The sequence below is a fragment of the Simochromis diagramma genome, unplaced genomic scaffold (assembly GCF_900408965.1).
Source record: "Simochromis diagramma unplaced genomic scaffold, fSimDia1.1 OVJJ01000293.1, whole genome shotgun sequence".
Lineage (NCBI taxonomy): Eukaryota > Metazoa > Chordata > Actinopteri > Cichliformes > Cichlidae > Simochromis > Simochromis diagramma.
Window position 1 is genome coordinate 21117187 of NW_024386801.1, and position 24004 is coordinate 21141190.

The window sequence follows — 24004 nt, forward strand, 5'->3', positions numbered from 1 at the left end:
GTCTCCAGGAAATTAATGTAAGTTAATTTAAGGTCCCCAAAAGTGATGGAGAAACAACGTGTGTGTGTGTGTGTGTGCGCACGTGTGTGCATGGGGTTAGGGTCAAATGTTGGATGTATTTTGGTGTTTTATTGTTCTGTGAAATGTTTACATTGTTTATTTGTTGTTTATTTATTTGTTCATCCTTGTTGTACTAATGCAACTTATTATAGAATAACTTGGCGTTTTACTACCCTTGTCGCACAGTGTTGCCTTGAAGCAACAAACCAATATCTGTTGGGGGGGGCAGGGTGTCAAATTTTATGATTGATATATTAATAGGGACCCTAAAGCTCCCGGAAAAATTAAAAAGTCATGCAGTAGAGGGATAAGATGCTGGATTAAAAACAGCCTGGGTAATAACAAGAAGTTTGAAAAATGGACATTTTTGGTCAGTATCTGCTTACCAAAGATTGTCATGACTTCTAGATTCAGCACTCTATCTTAAATAACAGGAACACATTTTAAAGTTTTTGCCACCTGATCCTCGAGTTGTTGTATTGTTATCTGAGCTCTCTCCTCCCGCTCTGTCATCTCTTTCAGCTGTTGTTTGAGTTCAGACAGTCGGATGTTCTTTTGGGAGAGTTCCTTCTCCAGCTCCTTCATCTTGTTCTCAAACATCCTGCACAAATAGAAGTCAAATGACCATCAGATCTCAAATTGTGTCCAAAGTAAATAAACATGCTGTTTGTTAATATTGTCTTATTAAAGCTTGAGCATGAGACTGACGTAAATGAGCAGCCTTTATTACCAAAGAGTTTGCATAATGTTGACTAAGCCTGTTAGCGACAGTCTATTTTGCAGCATACCAGAGTTTGAATCCCATGGGCATGATAATGATTGTGCATTTAAGTCACACGCTGCTGATTTAACCTGCTGCACAACCCTAAAGCTTACAAATTACTTTTAAGTGCCCTTTTCTGGAAGACTATTGGTTTTGTTGACCTGGTTACCACAGATGACTTCATGGTCTTAGTGTCCACCCCCTCTGTGATGGGCCTGGACAGAGCTTCCCTCAGTCTTTGCTTGATGTCTTCCAGCTCTGCCTCAAGCTTCTCATTTGTCACTTCTAGTGTCATCTTGGTCACTCTCAGCCTCTCTGCAGCCTCCATTTCCTTTTACAGTGACACACATTTTCAAGCATAGCCAAGAGACAAAAACAAGCATTTAGACTTTTTTGATTGTTTTTTTTTTTTTGGAATAATTAATTCTGCCCCGACCCAATTTCATTAAAACGAACTTATAATAAGTCATAGAAGAAGTTACCCTTTTAATCTCCTTTCGAAGACGTTCATTTTCAATCACTATTTTCTCCAGTCCTTTGGTTTTGGATTCAAGTTTGGAATTCAGCTCAGTTTCAGCCTCACGCTTCAGTGTTTCAAAGTCGGCCTGGAAAACAGCGCTTACTGTAAGCTGCAGTCACGGAACAGAGATGCTAAATAAACCTTCCCAAAATAACGTTTGTGATGTGTAAGGTGAGACAGGCGTTGGCAACCTTTAGCTTAATATTTTCTTTCTCCAGGGCAGTGACTTTGTCTTGATTCACAGTGGCACTGGATTTCTTCAGTGCTTCATTTTCCCGCTGCACCCTCTCCACCACCTTCTTCATCAATCCAATCGTCTTCTCGAGCTCGGGCACCGTTTTACCACTGTGACCACCCTGATGAGGATCACAGAACAAATCATGTATTAGATCAGAACTAGTTAATTTTTTTGTAAACTGTGTTTCAAGGTGATTCTGTTTTAATTCCTATGTACAGATTTATTTTCAGTTGTTTTAAAGATCGTGTAGGCAAAGAAAAAAACGTACTCCACGTATATGAGCCAGCTTTTTTTCTGCCTCTGTCTTTTCCTTTTTCAGTGCGTTGCATATCTCCTTAAGGTCCGCAACTTGATTCTGTAGGGAAGAAAAAAACAAAATACCTTTGGCAAAAAACCCCCAAAAAACTACTTCCAGTGTGTCCAAATCAAAGTATTAATTCAATAGATTTGCTCCATTCTTTTAAACCTCTTAATGTGGTGCTGAAAGAAAAACAAAATGATGCTACAGATGAAATCACTTTTTATTAAAGCAAACTTTCATACTTTTTATGTATTTTTGTAAATGGTCTATTATTAAAGCATTAAAGCAATTAAGGCAAATGCGTTTAATGAAGAGGTAAACTCTCCAGGTGCCATCAATAGTCTTCTTTATATTTTAAAATTATAGTTGTCACACAGGAAATGTTTCCAGTCAGAGCTTTCTGCCAAACTGGCTCTCCCAGATCTGCAGCTTGTAACATTTATTAAAATAAATAAATATATATATATATATATATATATATATATATATCCATCCATAGCGCTCGTGTTGAACTGATCAGCTACCTCAGTCTAATTGGGTAATGTCTACCTTGAGCCTCGGCAGGTCTTTGTTGGTCTGCTCCAGCTGAAAGCGCAGCTCCAGGTTCTCAGAGGCCAGCTTGAGGTTTTCTTTTTGGAGGTCCTGCTCTCTCTCTGATGGAGTATTGGTGCCTCGTCCTGAAGTCTAGAGGACAGCAAGGGCACAGAGTGAGCCAGGTGGAAATAAAGGTTATCAAATTAAACTGAAACAAACTATTGCAAAGGGAGTGCAGAAACCACTGGGAACATCGAGTCCATGATCGACGGTGTGAGGGAAAGAAACAACTGCACACTAAAAAGCAAGCCATGGCCTAATTTTTGCTCTTCCATGTCTAATGCTATCACAGCACTACCACTCCAGCAGGGTGACTACAGAAGCCTTCAGATACCTTTCGACAGCTCACAGATTTGCCTTCACGTTTTTGTACTTCATGATCCATCTTGTTCCTGATGAAGTGTTTGGTATGAATAGAGCTGGGGTCCTCATCTTCATGTAATGGATTTTCCACACTTACATTCTTTGTTGTTTCATCTTTCTGTGTAACCCATTTGTCCGCCTGCTGTGACTTCTCTGATGCGATTCCCACATAATCATTATCATCTGTATTTTGATAGTCTTGGTCGCCAACAGCCTCTTTGTTTGGCGCTTCACTCATTTCAACATCTGTAACTGCCTCTGCTGGAGGAGGTGATATAACCGATCCTGGTCTTCCTGACAGTTCATCAGGCTCGCTTGCCTTTGTGGCTTGTTCTTCTTCCTTGTCTTCAGGTGTATGAACTTTAGCGCCACAATGAATTTCTTCTGTGCCTTCTAAAATGTCACCTTCGCTTTGTTTCTCATCATCTTCAGCATTATCAGTTCTAAGATCTACTTCTCTGGTCACATCTGGTTCGAGATCGCCTGGAGCTTCAGAGCTTGGTTGCGCTTGTTTACTGTGAACATCATCTGCTTCTGCACAGCTGGTCTGGGTTTCTCTGTTCACCCAAGGCTGCTTTGGCTCCCTCTGTTGGTCAAAGGTATCTCCAGCAGTTTCAGTGCTAAGAAGGCTTCTGCAGGATTCGACAGGACAGGAACCTACATGCCCTTCACATGACCCATTGTCCACATCAAAAGTAGCAGAACGAATCTCTCTTAGAGTCAGAGAAGAGATGCTTTTTCCCTTCGTGGACAAACACAGTTAAATGAAAGACGTGTATTAAGAAAACTGGACGTAAAAAAGGGTGAATGCAGAAATGAAATTAATTTTAACAAACCCCCTTTCATTATGTTATTTCTGAAAAGTAACAGGCAAACCTCGGCTTCTGCTTAAGGTCCATACTCATCAATAAGAGTAAAAAAATCTTCCAATTAGAGCTGCCAATGACAATAACATATAAACAGATGTTTACTTGTACACCCATGCCCTTATGAATAGCAACCAAAGAAATTAATTGGCAAAATAATGGCCTTAACATTAAATCCCATGTTCTGGCCAACAAACGCAAAGTTAAGAATAATGAATTTAAAATGACATAAAATGAGTAAAACCAGCAAATTTCCATATTTCAAAGTTGGAAGCTGCCCTTTCGCTTGATGAAATTCTTACATGTATCTTATTTGTTGATCTCAGAGTCAAATAAATACTTACAGAAGGTCTTGATGGAGATTCTTTGATAACCTGGCTCTCTAAGGAACGGAGTCTCTCCTCCAGGAAGCGGTTTCTCAGCATCATATCCTCAATGGCACCGTCACGCGGTAAAGCCTGTTGCTGTCTGTACATTGAGTAAGAAAACAAAAGCCTCGGTTTGGACTATGTAAAGCTGCTCTATCAGACGGAATCTACAATTACCAACAGTTTACAAGCACTGAAACGTATAGTTGTACAGGCAAAAGCAAGGACATCAGTGCTCGAGTGGCATCATCTTTATGTATCCATGCACACATGAACTTGATTTAGGTTTGCCGTATTAATCCTGGATATTTCTTAATTAAAAGAGTGTATTTGTGGTTAACGTTACGACATCCAGCTGCATAGTCTTGAAATCTGAATATGATTAGTGTAAGCATGTTTTTTCACAACTAATCCACTGGTGTTTTGGTCAATATTTACAGTGTATGTTTGTAATTAGTTTTATCATATTATTATGTTTATTACTGCGTATTTATTACTAAAAGAATTCATTGTGAGTTTTAATTCTCCAATTAGTTCATGTTTACTGCCTCTTTTGTGTATATGTAATTTAACGGCACACTACAGATAATATTGAATTTTGTGTATGTGATTCAGATTCTTTTATTGTTTCGTAAAGTTATCATGTTCCAAGAACGGCCTCCTCTCCATCAAGAAGAGAAAGAGACGAAGACGAAGCCTAGAAAACTACAAACATGCCCGCCTAAATGCAATCTACACGTTAGGACATTTGAACAGCCTGACAGATACTTTATAGTGAGAATCTCTGTCTCCAGGTCTGAATTCCTCTTCTTCAGCTCCTCCATCTCCTTCTCCATCTCAGTGGATCGCACCCCCACCACCTGATCAGCAGTGACCCCTCGAGCCTTCAGCTTTTTCTGCAGTGCACTCTTCTCTTGTTCCAGCCTATAAACGCAAAAAGACACAAGAAGCAAATAAAATGAATTAAGTGACAGTTCCACTGACACATTAATGTCTTCTACATCCACACAAGTGCCTCTGGGTTTTAGACAGAAAACACGAAGAGAAGTAGGTCAGCAAAGCCTGTTTGTGTGTGATGTCCAAACTAACCTGGCATAGAGGTCTTTAAGAGTGCTGAGCTGTTTTGAGAGGGATTCATTCTCTCGTTCCTTCTCCTTCAGTGAATTTTTGACCTTCTCCATCTTGGCCTGCCATTTCTTGCCCTCCTCCCATCGCACAATTTCTTCTTTAGTCTGTCCAACATGCATTAAATCACTACATGTACACCATATTAATATTAATAATATATTAAAAGGCTGCAGAAAACAACAGTCCTTTTAAGTCGTGTCCCAAAAGGCCATCGGGGAGCCACTGAGATTAAACACATTCGCAAGGGAAGGTTTTCAAATGACAAACGGCAACTTTGGGCAGCAGATTTGGTCGAAGTTCCTTCAGAGATCAGTGCAACCCTTACAAACAAATGCTTTCTTCCAAATATCTTGTTCTGCTTATTGATAAAATAACAGGGCTGGTTGCAAACTGATGTTATTTTGCACTAAAAAAGAAAGAAAAAGCACAACGACTATACTGACTCAGTTTCAAGTGACTCTCCTCTAATATGTGCCTCTTTTTCAGGATGTGTACAGCCAGGAAAAGAGCAAAATATTGCTGTACTATTTGGCACCGGTCACTGCACCACCTTGAAAACAGGGCCCAAAATATTTGATGCCGACTGAATTGATGTTCATACCTTTCCGTGATCGTCTTTGACATGTTTTATTTCAGCTCTTTTCTCCAAGTCAGACTCCAGTCTCCAGATCTTCTTCTGCAGATTCTCAATAGTTGGTCGCTTTCCATCTGCTTCTCGTTGGCTCTAAAAACAAACACAAAAGCACCTTTTCTCAGACAGGTACATAAATGGAGATGGAAAGGTTTCTGTTTAGGTTAGGGTCACGGTGGGGAGTTTTGGTTAATATAAATTATAGCCCAAGTCCTGAGATAAACCTGAAACTTAACTTACAAAAAACTCCTACATGGTACTGATCCACGAGAATATCTAAAGAATTAAATCAGTTCTGACATACGAGCTTTGTGACATGTGAGATTCCATTCTTGATGAATGCTTCAGTTTTTGCCACAGATAAGCACGACAGGGTTTGGATGTCTCTTATCTCGTGTTTTATCACCTGCAAGGTCTGAATATGACGCCTAAACGAAAGCATGTGGTCGCACATCAGCATGAGGTTTCAATGTAACACATAGCTTAGATTCTAACAACAACAAGTAGCGGCTCAAAGCAACCTGATGTGGTTTGTGATTTCGCACTTTCTGGAGGCACTAACTTGAAGAGCGCTGGTGAGCCTTTTGATTTGCTGCTTGAGTTCCTCGATTTCTTGTTCTTGCGCCTCCTTCTCAGCTTGCAGACGTCTTTGGGTTTTCTGAGCTTTCTGGATGTCTTGGTTCAGCCTGTCCACTTCCTCTTTCAAGGAGCTCTCGCGGCCTCTGGCTGATTTGGCAGACTCCTTTGCAGCTTGAAGTTCTTCACTGAGTTCTTGCATTTGCACCTTTGGGGAAAGAAAAAGAAATTTTAAATCTTTTCCGATTCAAAAAGTCTGATATTATTTCCATTTTCTTGATTTTGTGGCCAAAATCAGCATTTTGTTTTGTTCTATAGAGCAACATTTTTCCTCAAATCAATTAAAACACATAAAGGTTTCATAGTGTTGTGCTGGGTGAAGTTTACTTTAATACCACAAATATTGTGTCAATCACACACAATGTTCTTTAAGTGTAAATAACGACCAGTATGGAAAAACGGCTGCATTTGCCTAAACAAATACGATTATGAATAACGTTTAGATCATCTAAATTTTTTCCCCTTAATCAGTTGAACTAAATCATGATAACTTTTTTCTATCTACCACCTTTATAAATCACACTGAGCCTCCCATGAGGATGTTAATGGTAATTAATGATGGGAGGAAGGGTTGGTTGAGGCTAGCCAGATGTCAAACATGCTGTTTATGCAATAAGCCCAGTGCAAGCAGCTTGTTCACCAATTTGATCTTTGGTTAGTTCCTATTCAAAAGCATCAGGTTGTGACTGTATAAGCCTGGCTCCTAAAACTGAGTGAATGATAAAAAAATGCAATCAAATCAGAATGCAATGATTTTGAGATCATCTACAAATCTATACCATATAAAAATACAACCAGGACCAAATATTAAATATGAAATTGACAGGTTTTTTTTTTAGACCAACATGTTTAAAAAAGGTTGGAGCAGGGACATAGTTTCCACTGTCTGGTATCTGGTTGTTGTAGTTCTAAAAGCAAATTGTTTTTCCATATTTGCTTGATAATGTTTCATACGATACTAAATGTTGTTGATGGGTTACAGGTCTGGAAAGTAAAGACCAGAAAGAGATGCTGTTGTAATACACGCAGAATCTCTTTGGCTTTGTTTCCCTAAAATGGCCAGAATACTTGGCATCCAATTATTTCCAGAATCCGTTTGATTGGTCAGGGTACATGTCACGGAGCAGTCGTAGTGTGCTGTGCTGCAGGTAGGATAGAGGGCCCAAACGCAGGACTCAAAACCAAGAGGTTAACTTAAAGTGCAGTTTATTCACTGGGGTGACTCATCAGAGAAATAAACATTACTCAAACACGACCAATAAATGGTGAACACGAAACTAGACACTAGACTGGAACCTAAAACAAGATAACACACAGGAACAGAACCAAGAACATGAATGAATTTCAAACACAGCACAGGGAGGAAGTGGACGTCAATGACCCGACACAGAGCAGGGAAAACGCAGGGCTTAAATACACACTGGGATACCGAGGGCATGAGACACAGAAGGAGAGCACAGCTGGGAGAGATTAGGGCTAACGAGACAGGGGGAGCAAAACTAGACACACTGACATGAGACAAACCTTCACAATAAAACAGGAAACAAGAAACCACCACACAAAGACGGAGACTAGACGCAGAACCTAAGAACTAATCCCCTAACAAACATAAACTAAAACATAAAATATTAATAATAATCAACAATGCACAAGAGTCAATACAAAATACAAAATTAAACCAAAACATGAGAAACTCAAAATGCTGGGTCAAAACTGACCCAGAACCGTGACAGTACGGGACAGTTTCCTCTCTTTCCCAGCCCATCTTCAATGAGCTCAGGCTCAGAGAACGTGAAGGCAGTCTAGGATGTTGTTTATAAACATAATTTATAAATATCTGGCATCTCATACTTGAGCCATAGAGTTTAATATGATGTCCTCCCACACAATGCAGTTATAACAGCTTCGACTCTTCTAGGAAGGCTTTACACAAAGTTTAGGAGTGTTTTTATGAGAATTTTTGACCTTTCTTCCAGAAATGCATTTCTGATGTTGGACGAGAAAGCCTGGCTCACAGTCTCCACTCTAATTAATCCCAAAGATGTTCTGTCAGGTTGAGGTCAGGACTATTTGCAGGACAGTCAAGTTCTTTCACACCAAACTCACCAACCAAACACCAACACTCATTCATGTCTTTATGGACCTTGTTTTCTGCCCTGTGCGGTCATGTTAGAACAAGAAGGCACTGTCCCCAGACTGTTCCCACAAAATTGGGTGCAAAATGTTTTGCTGAAGTATTAAGAGTTCCTTCACTGGAATAAAGGGGCTGAGCCCAACATCTGAAAAACAACCCCACACCACAAATCCAGACTTGTCCATCAGATTGCCAGAAGGAGAAATGTGATTTATCAGTCCAGATAACACGTCTCCACTGCTCTAGAGTCCAGTTGCAGCATGCGTTATATCGCTGCATCTGATGCTTTACATTGTGCTCACTGAGGTTATGCTTGGATTCAGCTCCTCAGCCATGGAAACAAGTTCCATGAAGGTGCATGCTGCTCTTTGCTAATCTGAAGGCCACAAGTTTGCATGCCTAGATGCTTGATGTTATACACCTGTGGCCGTGAAAGTGACTGGAACACCTAAATTCAATGATCTGGATGGGTGAGTGAATACCTTTGGTAATATAGTATATCTTTCTTTGCATAGTATTGCTTTGAGTCTAATTTGCGGATGCAGAAACAAACTTTGATCATTAACACTGGTTTTCAAAAGTGTTCATGAGCCATGCTGTGATTACTTCCATCTAGGAGGATATATTTTTGGTAGTATTGTTATGGTAGCATGTTATTCTGTTTGTTGGTAAACACAATGGCTATGTAGGGGTGTAGAGTGGGGTAATGTTAACAATCCATTAAAATTTGCCTTACACCCACCAAAGTGTTCAAGGTCAACTTAATGATTTATTGGTCAAATATTGACAAAAAAGCCTTATAACACAAAAAAACTGTGAATCTTACAAATGTGGTGTGTATTGTCAATAAATAAAAGCATCATATAAATATTTAAAATATGGCACATTTGACCTCTCCGTCAACGTCAACCAAATGATCTGTAAGTCAAACTGAAAATGTTATATAGAGCTATTTAAAACTATGTTTCTTGGTTCCATTACCTGCATTGACAACATAAAGGCATATAAGAACGATATATGGAGATTCTAAATAATCAAAGTAAACATCTGTCATGCTGCCCTGTCTGATCTATACTACACTACTAAACTTACTTTTAAAAATTATTCCCTCAAAAGTAAATTCTGCCCAGAGAGTGAGCTGTCTTGGCAGAGGTTTGCATTCTCTAATTGTTTCTTGTTTCAACCTGAGAGGCCAGAAGATTGCAGAAACTCTTTTAATAACCAGTTTCTTAAGATTTCTCCAGATTCTCAAACTTTTCTAATATTATTTACCATGCTTGACAAAAAAATCTTTCCTTTTTTACTTCTGAAACACAGCCTCAAACAACATCTCCAGAAAGCTCATTTCATTGTTTGTTTTACCATCTGTTGTGGCCAATTTAACTTCTTCCTTTTGTAACTTTCTGGACTCATATTCAAAGTGAGTATTTAATTTTCTAGGAACAATAAAAAAGTCTTAGTAGTACTTGATTTATGGTCTTTTTAAACTATTTTCATTTTAATATGGTGTTGAAATAAATTGCATATCCCTGCATTCTGGGTTTTTCCCCCCACTTTTAAACAGCGTACCAACTCTTCTCAGAACAACATTGTAAAACATTACAAACTAGAAGCAGGTTTTTGGCAAGTATAGAACCAACAATAAATCATATTTTGTGGTGTTGAATAACTAGCTCAACAGCTGATGAAATACAACATACACACACACACACACACACACACACCGACACAAAACAGAAAACAAACCAAAAAAAAACCAACAATCACATTCTGATGACTGTGGGCTCTTACCTTAAGGTCTTTGGTTTGTCTGTCAATCAGCATCTGGACATTCAGACTTTCCTCTTTCTGTGCAGCACTTGCTATAACTTGCTGTTCTGCAGCAGACGTCATCTCCGCACGCAGGTTCAACAGAACCTTACTGAGAGCCTTTAAAGCATACACAATACATCATCATCCATTAACAGATTATTTGCCCTCTACCATACACATCATTTTGGTAAGCAAACTGCAAAATTGACACAAACAAAAACATCTGACTTTACAATGTGTGCGGTGTAATTATAAATGTATCATTTAAAAGACTCTCTGCAGCCGTAACAGATATCCAAATCATTTAGTCACAAAAACATTATGCTGGGTGAACTCTAAATATTCAGGTGAGGCTTTCACTCCATCACACCGCCAGCGCAGAGAGAAGACAGTCAAGATTTATTTCACAAATTTGGAGTAGGCAGGAATTACAGTACGCAGGGAAAATACCAACTATGAGTGGAAAGCATTTTCTCAGTACGCTGAAACTAAACTGAGTGCCAACCACTTTACATGTGTGCACAACTTTCAAAGAAAAACTGGGGGGAGGAAAAAACAACAACCTTTAGCTGTTTCTCTTTCTGGGTGAGCTGTGCCTTCTGTTGTTCCATTAGATTTTTCATGGTGTTACTGGGGGAGCGGACATTAGCCTCCTTCTGGGCCTCCAGTTCAGCTCGAAGATCATTCATCTCCTTCTCCATCTGGGCCATCTGGCTCCTCTGATCCTCATTCTCCGCAGTCAGAGCTTTCACCTGGCTGACATGATATTCCTCCAACCTGCAACAAATCCCCCATATCAGTTTTAAGACAAGAAATCTGTTAGCTTTGGATACCTTTGGGATTACTTTGCCTCAGTTTGAGAATAATGACTTAAAAAATGTGATCAACATGTGTCTGTGGCATTAAAGGGATTTAGTTATGAGTTTAAAAAAAATTATTGGACTATTGAAAGCAACATTTTTTCCCCTCTGGGCAGTAGTTAGCATTGTTACTTTACAGCCATAAAGTTAGAAAATTACTGGTTTGAACCACAAGTGGGGCCTTTCTGTTTTTGGATGTTCTCCTGGTGACTGGTTTGGGTTTCCTCTGAGTAATCCAGCTTCCTTCCACACTTCAAACACATGCATGTTGGGTTAACTGGTGATTCTAAATTTCCCATGCATAAGAGACAGACAAAGTGCCCACGGTTACAGACTTTGTTGTTAAATGTGGCTTCTACTCTAAAGTACTTTAAGGTGGTCAGTAAAACTTGCCATTTTGATATGAAGTAACGCCAGTGATATAACTGTGTAGGCGTTAGTATTTTAGTCTGCAAGATCAGGACAAAGGAGCTGTGGAATGATGCTTTGTAAACTAAGGAAAGAATCTGTTAGGCACTAATGCAGCTCTGATCCCAGGCTTATAATGATCTCAGCCATTGCATCAACTGTGTGAAAAGCAACATAGCAGCATATCAAGGGTTAACAGGGTCTAATGCCAGTTCTAGGGCGTAGTCTCACACTTCATATCCTTAAACCTGAAAAAAATCTCTACTCTTTTAAATCTTCTAACTCAGTGAGTTTAAATAATATTGAAATACCTAATGTTGATAACTCAGAGTTTGACACAAGCATAGATATTCTTTTTAATTTCTACAGATAGCAAGTCGAATCAAACGTCACAAACTGGGTTGCCCATTAATCAGAAGGTCTGTTGTTCGATCCTTGGCTAATCCAGTGTGCATTTTCAAAGTGTCCTTGGGCAATATTCTGAATCCCAAAACAAAGCTTCTATTGGTATGTGAGTGTGATAAGGAAAATGTCATATGTCTACAATAAGAGCTGTATGAACATGTGAGCAAATGGCTAAAGCTTGTAGTGTTAAAGGCCTTTTGAGAACAAAAGTCTAGAAAAGTTGCATCTTTGTGCGGACGCACCCATGGCTTAAATACTTATAAAATATAACACGGTACTATTCAATACCACCACAGCCTCCCGATATTTGCATCATCACCTCACGAGTCTTAACTGCAGCTGCATTATTGAAGAGGCCCACGCAAGATTAAGGCTGTGCTTATATCTGTTCACAACTGTGAGTTACTCATTTCACTAAAGCATATGACTGCTTTGAAGAATGCCGTAGTGATATCATTTACGCAATAATTTGTGCATCTCACCACCTCTGTTTAAGAAATGTATTGTTAATGTGTGTCTGTGACGGTTCTCAGTCAGTCAGGTCATCATAGTCTAAGGAGCTTGGAAAGAAAAGCGTCTGGACTTCTTTAAGTTTAAACTTAAACTTAACTTGGAAACTTTAACTTAAAGAAGCCCAGATGCTTTTTTCCCCAAAAGCCCCTTAGACTACCGTTAATGTATTTTTTGGCTTCCAATTCCACACAGCACATGCACTCAGGAAACCTGCTCTTACTACTCTTTTGTTAGAAGTTCTTGTGTGGACAGCTGTCCTCTGTATTAATCTGACTCGATGTACCCAGAGGAGAGCAGCGTTTCAAACTACTTTATCATGTGCGTGCACGAGACACACTCAGCACGAGACATTTTTATTGTGTCAAAATGTGACTGAACATCTAAAGCACTGCAGACACAACAGCTCACTATAAAAAGTAACTCAGTAACAGAATTAAGTTCTGCACTCTTCCATCAAAATACCAGCATGACTGAGGGGCAGAAACATGTGAGGCTCAGTTTTAAACAGGCAGAATGAGGACTCAATGTGTTACAAGACACTGGCATGGTCACTGCTTTGAGCCATCACTCTGATAGAGTGTAGACGCATCTATCACAGCCACATCAGACACAGTATAACATGTTTTTTTTAGCATTAAATTTGTTGCAATTTCCATTAAACTGTGTAGTGCAAATCCAATTTACATCATTTATTCAAGCACCCTCCTTCCAACATGTTGCTCTCTGAAAGAGAAACTCTTACATATGCACTAAGCCAGCCAAACCCTTTCAGTCACAACACTGATGCTGTCCTTCTTCAGTAAATTGAATGTTTTGGTTAAGTATGGGTACACTCGAGTGAATTCTGGCAATGCTCATTTTCTTAGCTAGTTATGAATGAATTCATTAAAATGAACCCATGTCCACAGCACTGGTGGTCACCCTTTTTGCTGCTTAAACAGCCCTGACCCTTTTGAGGCATGGACTCCGCTAGAGCCCTGAAGGTGTGCTGCTGTATCTAGCACTGGGATGTTAGCAACAGATCATTTAAGTCCTATTAGGCCTCCATGGATCTGACTTGTTTGTCCAGCACATCCCACAGATGAGAACTGGGGACGTCAACACCTCAAACTCGTTGTTGTGCTCCTTGTGAGCTACAGTAGCTGGTCTGTTGGACCACACGGGCCAGCCTTCACTCCCCACGTGCATCAGTGAACCTTAGCGTCCATGACCCTGTTGCTGGTTCACCGCTGTTCTTTTTTTGGACCACTTCCTTTATAGATACAAAGCAAATACAAGACCACTGCAGTCTGGGAACACCCTACAAGTGCTGCAGTTTTACTCTGACCCAGTCGTCTAGCCATCACAACTCAAATCCTTATGCTTGCCAATTTTTCCTGCTTCTAACAGATCAACTTTACAAACAAAATGTTCACTTCCTTCCTAATGTATATCACCCACTAAAAGGTGCCATGTAGAAGAATTAATCCGTGCTTGTAATGTTATGCCTGTATAGTGAAGCTAATGTAGAAATTGTCTTACAGCTGTTTCTTTGGAATGGCCACCAGCAAGTGGTTCTTCTGGCTGCAGAAAAAGTCTGATTGCACAAAACATCCTTCAACTTCCTGGATAAATGACTCCAGTAAACACTTTCCTGTTGCATTTATGGTCTTGATTGATAAATTTAAGCCATACTGAATACAGTAGGATATTTATTTTATAAATTATGTTTCTCATTAAAGTAATTAAGAAGGATAAAACAGGCTCTGCTTGCACAAGGTGCTATTATTTGAATGTGCAGTGAACCAAGATAATAAATGCAAAAATGTACAGCTTGTGCCTTCACGTGGGACTTCCCTAACAAATGGGCAACTAATATGAGTAGCTACATCCATGAAGTACTTAAATATTTACTTTACAGACTACATTAAGGAAACATTAAGCATTCCGATGCTGCTTTAATATAACTTTTAGTGGCAAACACTGGGTTAAAAAACTGAAATAAACACACATTTAAAAAAAAAAAAACAACTAAAAGTGATAATCACTTTGACGTTTCGCCAGCGTGTCTCTTAGCCTCTGTTTCCATGGTAGCTTTCAGTCGCTCCAGCTCAGCAGTGGTCACTTTCAGCTTCTCAGTGAGAGAGCAAAGTGAAATGTCTTGCTCGGCCACTGTTTGCTCTAGCTCAGCCAGACGCTCCACGTGTTTGGAGGTTGGTACCCTTAAGGTGGGCTTTTTCATTAACTCCTGGACAGAGAGAGAGAATTAAACAGAAGCCTTATAAGCTCAAAGACTCTTAGAGACATGTTTTTCTCTGCTGGTCTTTCTTTATACAAGTACAGCACATCCTTTGTTGATTATCTTTTGTTGCTTTGGGAAAATTGGTGTGAAATACATCCAGTTATTTGTGGAAATACACTTCAAGAAATGAATCTGAATGCCTTATCTGGTCTGCAGTGGTCTAACGTTCTTGTGAGCCTTACATCAAAGATCAAAATCTACAAAAACAGAACAAAAAAGTTCTGAAACAAGGGCACGCTTTCACCAGTACCATCGCTGTCTGTCTGAAGCGATCCAGCGAGGTGTCCATGTGCAAGTCCAGCTTCTCGTGCAACATCTTCATCTCCTCCTGATGTCTCTTTATCAGTTCCTCTTGGTCCTGGTATCAACACCATTGAGGACAATTAAACAAATAAATGGTTAAAAAAGAAAACATGTTTAAACTGTTGTGATGGTGCCTTAAATGAAGTAAATAACTCAAATACTTCATGTATAGAGTTAACCAGTGATATTTACCCTGTTTAAGATCTGCGATTTTAATTTTTTCACCTGTTGAAGATTCTATAACACTGCAATTAATCACTAATAAAATCTTACTAACTTGCTAATGATTCTCCTCAGCCCACAGAAAAGAAATCAACATCAGAGACTTGCTGTGCTTAAAATCACTGCACAGCCAATATTTCATCTTATATCACTGTACCTGTCTAGCTTGAACCAGCTGGTTCTGGTATTTCTTTATTACATCCTCTTTTTTGTCAAGTCGATCCTGCAGGTCTTTGATGGTCTGGTGAGCCAGCTTGAGGGCAGACTGTCTGTCTGACTGCCCCTCTTCATGTTTGGCAAGGTCGGCTAGCAGCCGTTCTCTGTCGGCAGCAGCTGGGAGCCGCAGACGCAGCTCGTTGATTACTTTATCCCTTGACACGATGTTCTGTTCTGCCTTCCACAGAGCTGCTTCCCTCTCTTTCAATTTCTGCATATGTACAAATGAACAAATTAAAATAATAATAAATAAAAATAATATTGCTATATACTTATAGGGACTGCTGAGTATGTGAACAGGGACAAAATACTGTGCCTTGTCCAAACTTCTGCACGTGGCCTGTGTCTCCAAAATGGTGCGGACATGCTCTCTGATTTTCCCCAAGGTAAACTCTAACTGACGAGCAAGAGGTAGACTTGGGTCTGGTAGCCATCCTTTACCTTCATCAAGCTTACAACAGACAAAAATAGAGTAATTACCTTTGCAATAGCATGTTAAAGAAACTAATTACATGTAAAATTGCACATTAAATAATCAAAAACTGGACTGCCAGTGCTGCCCCTCAGCCTCCTAGTAGATACACTTATGGTATCAATTCGAAAATCTTAGGTGACATCTTTCAAGTTATCATGTACACAAGATTTTAAGATAACTTGACCTCTCACCATGAGGTCAAGATCACCAATATTCATCTGAGACTTTAAGGAAACGCATGAACTTGTTCTATATCACTTTGCCTCATTCTCGCATGATGGATGTCCACCATGCCCGGTCCATCAGCCTTTTACAGTTGAGGATTAAAAATGGAAAAAGCTGGAAATCCAGCTGGTTTTGTTTTCAGTGTTTTATTTTTTTTATCAGTTAAACAATGGTTTACCTTTTCTGCATTGCTCAGAATTTCATCCTGATGCTTCTCATAATAGTCCAGCTGACGCTCCATCTCCACCTCTCGCTGATCCCATGCAAGCTGGCATTCTTCGTGAAGCTTCATACAGTAATGAGAAGATATTTCTGCATTACCCTGAAGCGCTTATGCACCTAAAACCTCATTAATAAGTTTCCTAAATATGTATTCACAAAAAATCTCCACTCATTGCAGTTTAATCAGTCCACAATCATTTCAATTTCTGTGTAACTCTCATGTGTGGATTGCACAACACTGGACATTATATTTCTTCATTTCCACTTAATACTGTACAGCTGCTGTTATTGTATATATATATTTATATTTCTTCATACATTCTTATATATTTCTATACTGTGTATTTGTGTATTGTGTATTTTGTTGTACAGTTATTTTATTTTCAACTTTAATTTATATATTTTATTTTATTCCTTCCTAGTTAAATTGACCCTTTTTAAATTTCGTATTTATTTCCTATCTTATTCATAGCGTCTTTTTTTTTTTAGGTCACGAGCAGTTGTGTAAGCATTTCACTGCATATCGTACTGTGTATGACTTTGTATGTGACAAATAAAATTTGAATTTGAATTTTATAGTGATTGAGAAATGAGCAAATTTGGGAGTGTGTGTAAGAATTAATTTTTCGCTCACAGTCTTTTGCTGAACAATATCCTCTTCCAGTGAGTGGATGGTTTGTTCCTGTTCCTTTACAAGGTTCCAGAGATATTTTATCTCCTCCTTCTGGACCACCAGCTCCCTGCCTTTCCTGAGCTCCTGCAGGCGAGTTTCCTCCATCTTTTTGTGCCACTCAGTGACCTGGTTTAAGTCATAGACAGTGTGGTTTTTGGCAACTGTCAAAACAAGACAAGATGTGATCTCAAGAATATTACTCCCCACTAACCTTCTGGGCCCCTTTCACATCCTTTAGGGTTGAGACGAGCTCTTCCAGCCCTTGCAGCTTTAATTCCAGCTCCTCTGCCCTTCCCTCCACTCTCTTGCTCACCTGCTCTGCCCTCTTTTTCTCCTCTTGAGCTTTTGCTCGGTCCTCCTGGAGGCTCAGCATGGTCAAAGAGAACTTTTCCTGCTGAGGAAGTGGCAACGCACCTGCAAACTGCCTACGGAGCGACTGGATAGTCTGCCGTAGGTGCTTCGAGCGGTTTCTGCCCTCTTGGCGAGCGAGAAACAGAGTACGCTCACTTGCATCGAGCCGCTGTTCAGCTCGCAGCTTGTAGGCCTCCAACTGCTGGATGTGATTGGTGGCAGCCTCAAGTTTTCCCAAAGCATCTGACTCACTGAGCTGCAGAGCCACAATGTGCTGGTGAAGCTTTGCAATGAGGGCCTTCTCGTCTGACTGCGACTGAGTGAAAAACAAAGCATGATTTCTCTTTGATTTTTGTCTCGCAGACATGTGAGAATTTAACAAACCACTGACATTTGTTCCACTTTTTTGTTGAAAGCAAAGATCTGAAAATCTGTACAAATTACCATAAAAAGTTGCAATGATTGATTTCAAAGTATCTCTCACTGTCAAATGGCAACAAACAGAAAGTGCAGTAAAGGACCTGCTTGGGAAAGTTCTTTTACCAACACAGTCATCAGGTTAAACAACGTAAACTCAAGTAAAGAAGCTGAAAGCAAAACCAAGTTACCTGGTAGTCCAATATTTGCCTCCTCAAAGTTTCCACTTCTTTTTCGTTGCTTTTTTGTTTGGCCTGTAGAGCAGACACCTGTGTCACAGCCACATCAGAGACCTCCTGAAGCCTGCCAAAGGGAAAAAAGCATAGAAATTGCAACATAACATGTTTTATGTTTTGTTTTTAAAATAAAATAACGAATCCCTTTAAATACCAACATTACAGCTGGGTATTAGTTTAGGTGTTTTTTAATTTTTGTTAATGATCTAGTATTTTATAGTGAAACACTGTGATCATTGTCTTTAATTATTGATGAATGAATAAATGGTGGTAGTGGTATCAATCAATACTAAACAATCATAAAAAACAAACTTGCTTGTAATATTTTGAACCCCCCCTGACAAGAACAAGCTTATCTTTGATAGGATCCTGATGCTTGATCTTGAATACAATGCTGTGACCTCAAAACCTATGCTTCTATAAATCCACCCCCCTCCCCCTCCACACACGCACGGGATGATTGTGATTGCAGTGCTTATCAAAACTTAGAGCACACAATAGAGAGCAAAAAACAAAACAAAAACAAAAATCAATCTAAGGCATAGTCGCTGTCAGACGCACTTAGAAACCTCATTGCGAAGCTCAGCCTCTGCCTTCTCCAGCTCTGCAATCTTGGCTCTGTCTGCATCGCTCGCAGCTTTGCTCACGCTGCTTGCCAGCTCATCTCTCAGCTCCCGCTCAAGCCTTTGGGCCTCCACATTCATCTTAGTCAACTAAAGAGAAACAGAGGTAAGACTTCTTGATAAGAGTCATATAAATTCTTTTTTGAACACCCACAACCTGATAGAGACTGACAAGCGAGATATATCGCAAAGGTTGTGAACTAAAATGTTAAGATAATGAAATAAAAAATGATTTTTGAGCAGGTTCTGGATAGCATAAAAATGCAAATCCAGTCCAATCAAAATGAATTCCCTTCTCTCACTGTAACATTATGTGTCAGGTGAACCAAATAGCCTTTTAGATATGTTAAAAGATGGTCATGGTGATGGCTGGGAAAACAACACATTTCATGTGCCACAGAAAAACATATCTGTCTATTTCCTTGGTCTCATACTTCCACAAACTTGGATTCCAGTTCCACATTGCGCTCCTCCACCTGCTTAAGTGAGTTCTTCACGTGCTCATACATTTTGTGGGCATGCTCAGCTCTCTGCCTCTCATTCAGCTCCTTCATCTCTAAAGTGGTGATTCGTCTTGCAGCAGATATCATCTCATTGTTGAGTGATGCCTTTTCTGCCTTATCCATCTCATTTTCTTCTCCTGATAATAAAATAATAAACAGTGTGGAATGATAATTTAACACACACAATATATTAAATACAAATATAAAGATTATATGCAAAATTTACTTAAATGACGTTAAACTGTGGCACTGTATACAGATAAGGACAAAATTATTAGCCAAAAATTTCCTGAGTGCGTTTTTTTAACAGAGCAATCAATCTTCAACATAGAAATTCTTATCATACTCATTTTATTTAGAAAGCACAAGTTACTTCTCTTGGCACACAATAACAGAATGATTTCAGAACAAACAAAAATGACCAAGGTCAAATATTATTAGTTATTTGAAAAACTGACTGCTGTGACTTTGTAGTGCTCAAAGTATGTAAAACCACGTTAAAACTGAGGGTTTTCTTCCAGGCAGAAAAACCTCAGGAAGGTTTTGACTGGGCACGTGCAAAAAACAACACTCCCAAAACAAAAACAACCACTTTAAACTTGAGCGTTTATGAGTGTTAAGAACTGGAACGATAACTATTATCAAGAAATTCAAGGAAGAGCCACATGGTGCAGAGTGAAAGATTTCCAAGACTCTGGAAAGAAAACTAATGAGAAATGTGCCTGAAGATTCAAAAGAACTGCCAAGACACTAGTGAATGAGTTAGAACGAGTTAGGAATTGTAGTGTCAAAGAAGACAATCACTAGAACCATGCACAGGAATGAATTGAATGTTGAAGCATGCTATAGGCAACCTGGAGAAAGATTCTGTGTACTGGACGCTCATCAGATGAGATTAAAAACAGACCGTTAACACATAGTTTGGAAAAAGAATGGAGAAGCATACAACCTAAAGAATACCACAGTAAAACATGGTGGTGAGAGTATTATGCTGTTAAGATGTTTCAGTACGCCTGGAACTGGGAATCTCGTCAAGGTGGAAGGAATCAGGAAGAATGAAGGATACGTGAAGAATCTGGAGGAAAACTTAAGGCAGCAGCAAAACTGGGTCTAGGTCATCGTTTTGTCTTCTAGCATGACAAACACCCAAAACATGGTCAAGAACTATGTCCAGAAGACCAAAGTGAACGTTATTGAATGGCCTGCACAAAGCCCTGACATAAATCTCTTTGACAAACTGTGGGGTGAACTGAGGATTCGCAAAACTTCAAGCAGTTATCCAGCAAAAATGATACACAACTGTCTACGAGCATTGTTTCATACCAATTTGCTTTCAGATATGAAATTCAAAAATGTGATTGTTATACAATTTACCCACCCCTACACTGTTTATGTTGAAGGTGGGAGTCAGTTTTTAATGTTGCAGCCGGGCCAACACTCACATCATTATATGATGAATTTTACCCAACCTCCTCATTGTTGAGACAGGAATGCAATGACCCCACTAGCTATGGCTCAGATCCAATGAGCACTAAATGTATTCAAGCTGTCTTACAACACTGCATGCAGGACAATACAGTAGATAAAAGCTCAGGAAGAAAGCAGTAGACATAAATAACTGTAATTTTTGGCCCTGTGGGAAGCCTGTGCCCTTGGTTTATTCCAGCGGTTTTACCACAGCCCAGTAAATGTTTTCATGGCGGGAACTTCAGCTTGTAAAAGCCTTCATAGACTGTGATACCTTCTTGTTGTGAATCCAAGAATGCTGGAACATCTTGTATTCTAATTTCAAAATATTTATATTGAACTTAGAATACAAGATGTTCCCTTAAACCTCTTTATGGACAAAAATAGGATCAAATTTATAAAAACTGAGGTTGAACCAAAATTGTTTCAGACCAATTTATTTCAGATATGCAGTTCAGATGTGATTCTTGATTCTTCTACCCACCCCACCCACCATTGTTTTTGTTGAAGGTGGGAATCAGTTTTTAATGTTGTACTTGTGGCCAACACTCACATCATTCATTATATGATGAATTTTGTTACAAACAAAACTGTTTGTAATGATCAATATCCTTAGTTTTACCTGTTGAAGGGATGTTCTCCCATCTTTGCTCTAAAGTATTAAGTTTCTCCTTCGTGATCTCCAGTTCTTTATTCGTGGCAGAGATTTGTTCTCGAAGAGACTCATTCTCACTCTGAGAGGAAGGGAAAAAAAGATTAATAAAGTGTTATCATTAGTCAAGAACACAACATGAGATGTGGGACAACCTGTCCTGATGTTTTTTTTAATACCTCCAAATGTTCTAAGTTGGTGGTTCTTTGTATGAGGTGGCTGTCTCTCTGTAGCATGTTTCTGTATTTGACTGTTAGCTCTGTGTACTGTTTGTTAGCCTTCTCCAGGTCTGATGAGGGCACACTATCATCCAAAGCTTTCTGTAGTGCTGCTATTTTATATGCAGCCATTTCCTAAAGACCAAATAAAAGGCAATGACGTTAGAAAGGTGCTGAATGAACATAGTGCTAAAAACACAACTTTTTGCTACACTCTCTCTGATAGAAATGTTCACAATATTTCATAAATTATTTTCTGTTATTTAAAGAAAACTTTGAGTGAGAAACTTTTATGTAAAATGTTTTATATAGTCTCATCTAGTTGCGATAAAAGACAATAGATAAGAATCTGTTTCCCCCCCAAGGCTTTTGGTGGGATTTAGCTTCTTGGTACCTTGTATCTCTGAAGGTAACCTATCCTCTGAGTGACCGAAGCCTGCATCTGGCTGCTCTCATCTCTCAGCTTGCCGTTTTCCTTGCGGAGGTGCTGTTCTTGTTCCAGCAGGGTTGTGTAGCGTCGCGCCAGTTTCTTCTCATTAACTTTGAGCACTGTCAGCTTACGAATTGCTTCACTCAGCTGTCTTCTGATGTCCTCTGGATCCTTCTGAAGTGTGTCCAGCAGATCCTGATAGATAAGGTGAATAATTGCTCTTAATAAAACTGACACCAGAAGGAAAAAGAAGCACAGCAAAATTCTACCCTGATATTTTATATTTGTACATCTCAAATTTGTAAAAATGTCAGAACATAGTTATTTAATCACTTAAGAGCTGCTGGTCGACTTGCTGATATTGCACACTACACACCAGAACAAGTTGTCTGTTCCCCTAATGTGCATTTTATGTTTATTGAGTTAAAGGAAAATATTCCAGTAATTTGTCTGAGACACATTTAGTTCCATGTTGTCAGCCTTTAACAGTGAATCATCGTAAACCATATGTCTGTGTGAGTGAATGAGAGCCACGTTGAAAGTGTTTGCAAAATAAATGCTACAAGATGCACTGTGTTTAAGTATTATTAACCTTTTAAAGCTGACTTACACTGAACTCTTTGATTTTAACGTCATCCACCTGCTTTTGTTTGTCCAGCCTGTTCTTTATCTCTGTGAATGTCTCCTTCTCCTTCTGCCACTTTGCCTTCTCACTGAGAAAAACACAGGAAAATATTTGAGATTCTTACATGTAAATAAATCACCCACAATGCGCAAAACCATGATAACCCACCTCAGGTACTCTTTGTAGAGAAGTCCCTGTTGATGGCTAATAACAGAAAACTTCTCCTTGTATTCTTCCAGAGCACCTGCAAGTTTCTGCATTTTTTCCTCCTTGTTTTTGAGCTCCTAAATTATTATGATCAATTTATTTAGATTTTACTTGAAACAATTAGTTTATAGTTCTTCCCAACCTTATTATTGGAAGACAGCGACACTAACCTGAAGGAGTCGAACGGCGTACTCATTCAGGGAACTGATGACTTCAGTGCTGCTGGGCTCCAGGCCCTCGGGAAGGGTCAGAGGTCTGAGGACGACTCCATTGCTGCCAGACTTCCTGAGCAACTCCAACTCACTTTCAAGTTGGCATATCTAACAGGCACAGATAATTAAAAAAATTCACAAGTAAAACCTGGCTATTAAACGTTGTGTTGTTTATCAAAAAGTTCCTGCATTTGTCTCTAGATTCAAAGTATTATTTAGCACAGTTTGGGACAATACGGCATGAATTGCTTGATTACTGAATGTGAGGAGGCCATTGAAATGTACCACAAACATAAGGTAACAAAAAATTATTGAGACTAAAGGCAGTAATACATAGATGATTAAAATAACACTACACTACTTGTGAAAAAAATAATCAGACAAAGGAATAAATAATGAAAAAGAATAATCAACAAAAAGAGAAAATCTTATTGGAAAATAAAACTGGAGAAATGGCAGAGGAGTTCTGTAAAGGAGGCTTCCCCATTTTAAACAAAATTGTTACTGCCTGTGTTCTGGATAATGTGGCTTTTGTTAAGTGTTATTTGTAAGAAAATTTTATCATTTTGAAAATTGAAACTGAATGCATGCTGAACAGTTGAGACAGAAGTTTGTTTACCTCGTTTCTCTCATTATATGAAACAGAAGTAGCAGATATCAAAAACAGGCGACTGACCAGACAAAAAAAAGGAAAGAAATATCTTCTAGACATGTTAATGACTCTCCGCCATGGAGCCCATGCCAGGCATGCAGCTATCTTCATAAATCTTTATATTTCTGTGGTTACAAACTTTTACATAAGAAAATAATTTTGTTGATTTGGAGAAGAAACACGCAACCATTACC

At 39.1% G+C, this 24004-nt stretch overlaps 1 protein-coding gene across 5 annotated transcripts in view; it reads right to left on the reverse strand.

The window, feature by feature from the left end:
• cep290 (centrosomal protein 290) overlaps positions 1-24004 on the reverse strand; it is a 38826-nt gene that overhangs the window by 1972 nt on the left and 12850 nt on the right. For all 5 annotated transcript variants that reach the window (XM_040026509.1, XM_040026508.1, XM_040026506.1 and 2 more), the window contains 29 exons: positions 23117-23266; positions 22908-23023; positions 22725-22827; positions 22079-22309; positions 21646-21819; positions 21437-21548; positions 19279-19484; positions 18783-18934; positions 18177-18288; positions 17429-17884; positions 17179-17343; positions 16501-16608; positions 15939-16073; positions 15564-15833; positions 15132-15239; positions 14628-14827; positions 10978-11191; positions 10394-10531; positions 6395-6616; positions 5803-5925; positions 5163-5305; positions 4842-4997; positions 4050-4173; positions 2432-2566; positions 1850-1936; positions 1535-1699; positions 1306-1428; positions 985-1154; positions 520-661 (listed from right to left, as the gene is read on the reverse strand). In XM_040026509.1, the coding sequence (XP_039882443.1) occupies positions 520-661; positions 985-1154; positions 1306-1428; positions 1535-1699; positions 1850-1936; positions 2432-2566; positions 4050-4173; positions 4842-4997; positions 5163-5305; positions 5803-5925; positions 6395-6616; positions 10394-10531; positions 10978-11191; positions 14628-14827; positions 15132-15239; positions 15564-15833; positions 15939-16073; positions 16501-16608; positions 17179-17343; positions 17429-17884; positions 18177-18288; positions 18783-18934; positions 19279-19484; positions 21437-21548; positions 21646-21819; positions 22079-22309; positions 22725-22827; positions 22908-23023; positions 23117-23266 (4740 nt within the window). The remainder of the gene's footprint in view (positions 1-519; positions 662-984; positions 1155-1305; positions 1429-1534; positions 1700-1849; positions 1937-2431; positions 2567-4049; positions 4174-4841; positions 4998-5162; positions 5306-5802; positions 5926-6394; positions 6617-10393; positions 10532-10977; positions 11192-14627; positions 14828-15131; positions 15240-15563; positions 15834-15938; positions 16074-16500; positions 16609-17178; positions 17344-17428; positions 17885-18176; positions 18289-18782; positions 18935-19278; positions 19485-21436; positions 21549-21645; positions 21820-22078; positions 22310-22724; positions 22828-22907; positions 23024-23116; positions 23267-24004) is intronic.